General features: G+C 44.7%; 1 protein-coding gene across 3 annotated transcripts in view; it reads left to right on the top strand.

Moving 5' to 3' along the window:
* The window catches only part of zgc:113279 (uncharacterized protein LOC553749 homolog), a 9,358-nt gene extending 913 nt beyond the window's left edge, over nucleotides 1-8,445 (top strand). For 2 of the 3 annotated variants that reach the window (XM_068585420.1, XM_068585419.1), the window contains 10 exons: nucleotides 1-79; nucleotides 524-548; nucleotides 682-728; nucleotides 813-957; nucleotides 1,460-1,679; nucleotides 1,950-2,055; nucleotides 2,212-2,358; nucleotides 3,898-3,958; nucleotides 4,705-4,868; nucleotides 7,122-8,445. The exon at nucleotides 1-79 is cut by the window's left edge and continues 31 nt beyond it. In XM_068585420.1, coding sequence (XP_068441521.1) covers nucleotides 1-79; nucleotides 524-548; nucleotides 682-728; nucleotides 813-957; nucleotides 1,460-1,679; nucleotides 1,950-2,055; nucleotides 2,212-2,358; nucleotides 3,898-3,958; nucleotides 4,705-4,868; nucleotides 7,122-7,154 — 1,027 coding nt within the window. In that variant the 3' untranslated portion in view covers nucleotides 7,155-8,445. The remainder of the gene's footprint in view (nucleotides 80-523; nucleotides 549-681; nucleotides 729-812; nucleotides 958-1,459; nucleotides 1,680-1,949; nucleotides 2,056-2,211; nucleotides 2,359-3,897; nucleotides 3,959-4,704; nucleotides 4,869-7,121) is intronic. The other variant, XM_068585421.1, reaches the window with a different exon arrangement.
* The last annotated feature ends 402 nt before the right edge of the window (nucleotides 8,446-8,847 follow it).

The raw sequence follows: 8,847 nt of genomic DNA, 5'->3' as shown, positions 1-8,847 counted from the left end.
GGTCCGGGTCAAGAGGCCCGTCAGGGATCTGCTGAAGAAGATCCGCATCGATCAGGACCAGCAGCCTCTGGACCTTCAGGTGAGGACACGGATCAGAACACGTGATCAGAACACGTGATCAGAACACGGATGAGAACACGGAGGAACAGAAGGAACACAAATATCACTTCTAGAGATTCTTTATCTGCCGCCGATGCTAGTTATTGATCAATAATGAACCAAATTAACTCATTATTGATCAATAATAATAGTTTATCACCAACGCTATATTTTACTAGACTCCACCTGAACGCATCACTAACACTATATTTTACTAGACTCCACCTGAACGCATCACCAACACTATATTTTACTGGACTAATATAATGAATCCATATTTCTGGTAAACATCTTCATAGTTCTTCTGAGTTCTTCCTCCTGTTCGAGTCTTTTCATGGATGACCAACTACACAAATGCGTTGTGATTGATATTTAATATATAATATTGATTGAATCTGTGCTTTGTGTTTTTGTTCTTTCGCAGAAGATTTACGGGAATCAAGTGAAAGGTGAGTGAACCTCAGGTGTTCTGAGCGTTGTTGTCGTGTTGTTGGTCTCCTTGTTAGCATTAGCGAGCTGCCCGGCAAGCAGGAAGCAGCCTGAGCCCTCTGTTGTGTAGTGATTGTGTTGTTTCTCCCTCAGCAGACAGACAACGGGTGAAGATGCGAGCGGTGAGGAGGAGCTACACGGTGAGAGCAGCTCAGCGCTGCACGCCGCTGCAGGCGCCGCTGACGCTGTCAGTGTTTTAACGACTGCATTCCTCTGTCATTCAGAGGAGGCGCTCCTCCAAGAGCCTGGAGGAGCTGGCCATCATCGTGGAGGTGCTGGAGGAGGACCTGCGCACCGGGCTCACCTGCAGCTCCCCGGCCCCGGCTCTGCCCTCCCCGAAGCCAGAGTCCCCCCACTGGTCCTCAGCCAGTAAGTCACTGAGATACACAGTTATTTATTTATTTTTATATATATATATATATGTGTGTGTGTGTGTGTGTGTGTGTATTTTATATATGTATATATTGTGTATTTTTGCATATATATATTTATTATATTTACATTATGTATGTATTTATTATATTTTATAATTCATTTTTATATGTTTATATATGTGTATAGTTTTAATTGAATCCAAGTTAAAGATGTTTACAGAGAAACTGCAGTCAAAATGCCCCAAAATAATGCTCTAAAAACAGCTTAAAAACATGACGTCCTTTATTAAAGTAGATTCAACAAGTCATCGTTTCATAAGCGCCTGCAGCGCTGTGGGCGTGTCCTCATCATGTGCTCGTTACCGCAGGATGTTTAGCAGAAAACAACGTTTGAATCAGAGCTAGCGCCGTTAGCGGCTAACCTGTCTCTGGTTCCAGAGACAGGTTAGCGTAGTTTGCATTGTGGTGCGCGTGAGTCACCGTCTCTCCTCGCTCAGGTTCGGGGTACAACAGCGACGAGTCTGACGACATGAGCCCCGGCTGCGGCGCCCCCTGCTGGCCGCGCCTGGCGGCGCCGTGCGGCGCGGCGGCCGAGCAGGCCGACATCTGGAACCGGAACAACTCGGCGTTCTTCTGGGCTCAGCTGCAGAGGGAGGAGGAACAGCTGGAGGGCCTCACCGACGCCGCCCTGCTGGCCGCCGACGAGCACGGCAAGACGTGAGTGTGTCTGTGCGTGTGTGTCTGTTTGTGTGCATGTAGATCTAGAGTTTTCTTTTGCCAAATATACAAATTGATCATCCATATCAACTGATACGTGTTTTTTTCGTCATACTTTTGCAAAAACACAATTTTTACGAGATGCACGTGAACGCATCACGACGACGTGGTAATTTAAGCTCCACTGGACGCGGTTCAGAGCTTCTTGAAGGCGGCGTGCTGCCTTCAGGCGTGCGTGCGTGTGTCTCACTGCTGTCCTCGTGCCTCCAGCGCGCTCCACCAGGTGGCGTGTGTCGGGAAGAGAGCGCTGGGCTACGCCATCGCCAAAAGAATGGCCGCCGTCAGCGGCCTGGACCTCAAAGACGCAGATGGAATGGTAACGAGCTTTGAGACACGTACATTATGTTATATTCATCATATATTTATATATTATTTTATACTTTCTGAAGCATGAATGTAAATAAACAACAACAACTCATCGCCTGTAGACTCAAAACGAACCAGACTCTGAACTCGCCGTCTTCCTCAACAGACGCCGCTCCTCCTCGCCGCGAAGCACAACCACCACCTGATGGTGGCCGACCTGATCCTGCTGGGAGCCAACGTCAACGAGGCCGACGGCTCGGGGAAGACCTGCCTGCACCTGAGCGCCGAGCGGGGCTTCACCCGAGTGCTGGAGGTGAGCGCGGGGTTGAAGGCGTCAGGGGGCGAAAACCTGTAAAAGTCAAGTTATTTCCAGGCCTGGAAAAGTCCTTGAAAGAAATACAATCCCAAAAGTTGTGTAAAAGTCCTGTAAATGTGTTAAATTCATGTGACGTTCATTTAGTTTGAAATAGCTCTTTAACGTTAGCTCTCAAGTGTAAAGTTAGCTCTTTAACGTTAGCTCTCAAGTGTAAAGTTAGCTCTTTAACGTTAGCGCTCAAGTGTAAAGTTAGCTCTTTAACGTTAGCTCTCAAGTGTAAAGTTAGCTCTTTAACGTTAGCTCTCAAGTGTAAAGTTAGCTCTTTAACGTTAGCTCTCAAGTGTAAAGTTAGCTCTTTAACGTTAGCTCTTTATTTCATATCACAGTCTTTTCTTCTGATATTTCTGAGCAGCTGTTCCAGAGATCTTCTGTTGTCAGGTGTCCTGGTCAGTTCACCAGCGTTATATAACATATTATATATCATAGTTTGCGAGCCTCCTGGCAGACGTGCAGCGCTACAGATTCCTCGCAGCTGAGCGAGTTCCTCCCCGTGTGTTTGACATTCCTCAAAGTGGAGATAAGTGGCATCTGGACAACCTGTCATTACGCTCTGCGCTGTTCTACCTTCTCTTCAAAGCGCCGCTCACGCAGACTGCTGCCAGCTGTCGGACAACATTCTTACGGGCGGCGCACTTAAAGGTTGACGTCAGGAGTTTTGAGACGATGTTGATGTACAGGAAGTTGCTCCAGTGTGACAACGAGCAATTATTTAAAAGATTTATCAATCATGTCAGACGATGAATCCACCAGGTGGCCTTCAGCCATTAGCACCTTGAATGCAACGCATTGCCTTCAGCACCTTGAATGCAACGCATTGCCTTCAGCACCTTGAATGCGACGCATTGCCTTGAAACATTATTCCATTGCTGAATGTTTGATTCTACAGAGAATCGCTTTGTTTCTTCCAATAAATCCTGAGATAAAATATTTGTTGGTAATAATATTGTAAATAAAAGTAACTCTGCTTTTAGATTCATCTTCTTGGTTTGCGTGAACAAATCAACACGGAGGCAAAGTTGCACTGTTCCAAATTCGCTGGAGCCTGTTGGCAGAAAGGCTTAAAAACATCATTCTACTGTTTAAAGTACACAGAGTACACAAAGTACACACATGGCAGTCTGTTCCCTGCAGGACGCCTCTGACTGTTTGTATGGAACTCAGGAAGGAAAGCAGCTCCAGCAGGAAGAAAAACATCATTAAATAGTTTGATAACTGGGGAAAAAAGTCCTAAAACCCAAAAAATAAGAAGAAAATATGTTTCTGCTGAGGAAAGAAAATGAATAGAAACTGAAATTTAAGAGTGTGAGGAAATAAAAAGATAATTCAACGATCATCAAAACCTGCTGATCAGATCTGATGATGATTCAAACGTGTGTTTATGTGTGTGTGTGTGTGTGTGTGTGTGTGTGTGTGTGTGTGTGTGTGTGTGTGTGTGTGTGTGTGTGTGTGTGTGTGTGTGTGTGTGTGTGTGTGTAGGTTCTGAAGAACGCGATGCTGGACGGCGTGTACGTGGACGTGGAAGCCACCGATGACTCCGGTCAGTACGAAACCTTTCAGACCCTCGAGGCTCCACAGGAATATGAGTGACGATGACAAAACACATTTAAAACACAACAGTACCACAAAAGGCTGGAAAATACACCTCCGTTAGCTAAAGGGACACTGCGCGTAGCACATGTTAGCGAACGTGAATGCCACGCGTAGCACATGTTAGCTAACGTGAACGCTGTGTGTAGCACATGTTAGCTAGCTCTGGCAGACACGCCGGCTATCTGCGATGCTTCACAGTTTGTGTTATTGTGGGTCAGTTGTTTAAGGGAGAAAGTGTGTGTGTGTGTGTGTAAATATATACATATATATATATATATATATATATATATATATATTCATTGTAAATATGATCAAAAGTCAAAATGGCTCCTTAATTGCGCCGCTGGTTTTTTCCATTGTATGGTTCGGTGCCTTCCCATCAACCCACAGACGAATACTGCACATCTTTAGAAAGATTACAACCTAAAGCATAATAATAATAATAATTCACGTTAAACACGAGCACTGACATCTTAAGAAGCTTGTTCGGTCCCAAAACATTGTTTTTCGGTTCAGACATTGAAAAATAAACTACTTTTGAGCTTTTTCTTGCTCGTACCGCGACAAGCAGCGTATGGAAACCTCATTTTTGGAAGAAGGGGGAAAAAAGAGCTGCAGGCTTATGTGTGTGTGTGTGTGTGTGTGTGTGTGTGTGTGTGTGTGTGTGTGTGTGTGTGTGTGTGTGTGTTCCAGGCATGAGCGTCCTGCAGTGTGCCTCGGTGGCTCTGAAAGCCGCCGTACGAAAGCTGGAATGCAGCCGATTCCCAAATCCCAGCCGGCTGCAGGCGCTGCGCCAGGAGCAGATGCTGGAGACGCTGGAGTGTCTGCTGCAGATGGGCGGCTACTTCCACCTCACGGTACGCCAGCACAGACCTGCAGCGTTCACCAGGGAGGCAAGGGGCGGAAATTTTCCGGTAAATTTCCGGAAGGTTTCCTATATATATATATATAACAGGAGCTTAAATGTAGTTGAGAACAAGACTCTGCAGGCCGAGCTCAGCTGGACCCTGAACGCAGCTGGTTGTGAACATCGTCTGCAGAAACATAAACATAAAACGTTCTGTTGTTTTTGACGTTTTTGTCATCAGTGTGAGAGCGCCGAGTTGCCTAGAGGCCAAGAGCGGTACTGCAGACAGAGAGAGCTTTAAATTACAGCTGCAACATACTGAAAAGAATAACTGAACTAGTTCATTTTTTGAAGCTGTGAACTTAGTTCAAAATGTTGAATTATGGGCTGTGAACTGAACTAGTTCATGTAGAAAGTGAACTTTCCAACACTGTTTGTCATCAGCATATTGATTACTTGATAAACTGAAGCCATGTTCATTTAATACCAAGTCTATTTGTATACAGTCGACTTTTTACAGCAGTAGAGTATGAAGTCTGTACGTCCACACTAAAGTACACCATCACCTTGATTATTCACGGCTTTTGGAAAGTCAAAAAAGTCATTTTTAAAAGTTGTATTATAAATGTTTGCATGCATGTCTGCTTATGACAAGGTACATACAGTTAAATTACCCCAAAATTTCCAGATAATTCCTGTTTATTCCCGCTAATTCCCGTGGAAAGTTTCCGACTTTAAATATTCCCGGAATTTTGCAACAGGCGATGAGACTCTGGTGACTGGCAGAGAGATCGTCCAGGTGCTGACGAGAGGAAGTGATATTGAATCAGGTGCGATCCCGACGGAGGAGCGCTAGCGTAGCAGCAACCAGCCGCTGCAGCCGGAGTCACTGCAGCTGATGAAACGCACGCTTCAGTTGTCCGTGTTTGTGGTTCAGCTTTATTTTGGCGTCGCAGCACGAACCAGCAGTGAGTCAGCGTGGACGCACTGCTCTGCCGTTGAGTTCAGAGGCGTGTTGCAGAGCGGAGGAATTCACATGACGGCGGCGGAGAGGCTCCACAGGGCCGCGCCGCTTCGCTCGACTGGTTTATTTGTAGACGTGCTCTCCGCTCGGCGGCCCCGAGGTGTCCCCTCCAGCAGAATACCTCACGAGCGATAACAAAAGGATGCCGTGAGACGCCGAGAACCTGTCGCGACACGTCAACGCTTCTGTTCGTGACAAGAGGCCTGAGAATCACCGCGCAATGCGGAGCGCTTTGATCCTCCTGCTGAAGGCAGCTGACGGAGGAACTGCGGGTTCAAACCACCGGATTCCTAGAAAGATCGGAATCGACAAGTTTCCGTTGCAGCTGAAGGGGAAGCTGAAGTCTGTCGTCAGGCCAAAGACCCTGAGAACATTCGAGCTGCTGCATCCTAGCGAGCCAATCAGCAAAACGTCTCAGCGATGGAGTTGCTAATAACACTGCTAATAATTTAGCTTAGCCCTTAGCTAAACCGCTCAGCGCAGCGAAGCTAAGCTGCAAAAGATAAAGAAAAATGTTGCTAAAAGGCTGAACTTTCAGAGAGATGAAGACGAGCTATCGAACTAGCAAACTGTCCCGCTCTGGGGACGGGAACGCTAGCTAGCCAACAATGAAGGTAGATTTGAGTCTTTTTTACTCAGGCAAATTTCTCCTTTCTAAGTAAATTATCTCCAAATCTTTGCTCCCAATTAAAAAAATTGCTCAAAAAAAAACACTTAAAAAAATGCTCTCAAAACTAAAATTTTCCCTCAAAAATTTTTTTTTTTTTTTTCTACTTTTTTTTTTTTTTTTTTTTTTTTAGAGCAAATTTCTTTCTTGGGAGCAAATTTTAGTTTTGAGAAAATTTCTTCTTTTTTTTAACCTTTTTTTTTTTTGGAGCGATGTCTTAATCGAGAGCAAAGATTTGGAGATAATTTCCTTACAAACTAGAAATTTGCTCTGGTAAAAAGACATAAATCTACCTTCATAGCGAACTCGCTAACTAACCATCTCTGGGAGTGGACAAGCTAGCTGGCTAACTAGCTCCTCTCTCTGCAAGATGGAGTCTGCTAGCGTTTTGAATGTTCAGCTAATCGTAGCTAGCGTGTTCAGAGCATCATTATGTCTTGGACAACAACAACAACAACAACAACAACAACAACAACGTGACGCTTGTTAGCTTTCAGAAGAAGCTCGGACTCTCCTGATGGTTTCTACACCATCAGGAGCGTTTTGAACTCACTTCCTCTCTTCTCTTTCAGGGGAACCGGACTTTGCCACCTGGATCCGCTTGACCCCCGTCCGCCCGGCAGGGCTTCTTGGAGACCCGACAGTAACGTTCTGAGTTGGTTCAGACTCGAATGCAAATGGAGAGAGAGACCGTGATCATTATGGGATGCTCTCTCCTCGCGCTGGAGTTCTGACCCCTTGTATGTAAAGCATCCGGGGCTTCGTGTGCTCGGTGCAGATGCCTGACTTGCAAACAGGTTCATCTGTTTGAAGCCGGCACAGAAGCGCTGGATGCCCATCGGATGGTTTCTGTGAAACTTCCCTTGTTTGTTACGTTTGAGTAACAAGTCGTCCTCAGCGAGTCCGTCTGTGGAGATGTTCAGGAAGACGTTTGAGTCCAGTCGTTAGCCTGGTCCCAAAAAGATCTACAAACAATCCAGCGGGGGGGAAGGCGTCGTCTCAGGTTATGATGTAATGTCACAGCTTTAAAGTGTTTTACTAGCGAGTCTCATTCCAGTAGCAGACTCTTAATACGTATTTATTAAGAGTCTGTTCATTGATTTATGACTTGAAGACGTTTCCCTTCCTGCTGGGGTTCAACACTCGAGGACATTGAGTGTTGCATGGTGTTGTGTGGTGTTGGGAGTGAACACGGTTGTGTTTGATGTGCAGAGTTTCTCTCACGTCCTCACATGTAAACTGTGTTTTACTGGATGAAGCGTGACGTGTTCCACCGTCTTCACCCGTTGTTTAGGGGGAATTTGGTTGGTTGAGAGGAGGATTTACGTTTATATATCTTTGTTCCATAGAGAAGCATTCAGAGCGTGTTTAGCCTAGTTAGCTTAGCTCGATGACTAGAGAGCCAACGAAGACATTAAAACCCCAAAATACACATCTGCATTTTAAAAAAAGTAGAAAATGAAACATTGTGACGAGCTAACTAGCTAGCGCGTTGAACAAACGCTAGCTGCGTCAGTGCTAGCTAGCTGCTCGTCACATGTTACTTTCCACAACAACAAACATGTAAACAAGACAATTTGGAGCTGTTTAATTGGTCTGAACCATGTGTATTCAGTCTTTGTGCTAAGCTAGGTTAACCGTCTAGGCCACGCCCCTTTTGTATGGGGGAGAGGGGACATATAATCGCAGATCCTCTAGACGTCAATGTAACGTGCGTTTAGATTTATCTCGTTATGCAACAGAAATTGTCAGGAAGGCTAGTTAGCGTTAGCCGTTAAATACCAGAGCTATCTAGCTAGCTGCTAACGCGTTACGACGCGTTCAAGTTCTGGTAAATCTGAGTATTAACTGAATGAACATAATAGTTATTTGAGGGAGAAGTGTGTGTGTGTGTGTGTGTGTATATATATATATATATATATATATATATATATATATATATATATATATATATATATATAAAATTTAGTTTTATTGTGAGGTGGTTATATATTATGGGATGGACGGTCACTAAGTGGTGGACCAGACAGTCATGTACAGCACTTTTATCAGGGTTATAGATATATATAGATATATATAGATATATATGTATTCAATAATGTATTTACTGTGTCTTAAATATCCATAAAGCTGGATTATATCATCTGAAAGTGCACGTGTTAGTTTATTTACTTTTGTTTTATTAAAACAGTCACAGGTGTGTGTGTGTGTGTGTGTGTGTGTGTGTGTGTGTGTGTGTGTGTGTGTGTGTGTGAGGGATCGTGGGTTCTGGTTCTGGTTCCTGTTTTTTTTTTCCAG

The sequence above is a fragment of the Clinocottus analis genome, unplaced genomic scaffold (genome assembly GCF_023055335.1).
Source record: "Clinocottus analis isolate CAN_PGR_092001 unplaced genomic scaffold, fCliAna1.0.p SCAF_2, whole genome shotgun sequence".
NCBI classification, from domain to species: Eukaryota; Metazoa; Chordata; class Actinopteri; order Perciformes; family Cottidae; genus Clinocottus; species Clinocottus analis.
The sequence above is the reverse complement of the archived record's forward strand: the minus strand, read 5'-3'. Positions and strand labels throughout refer to the sequence as shown.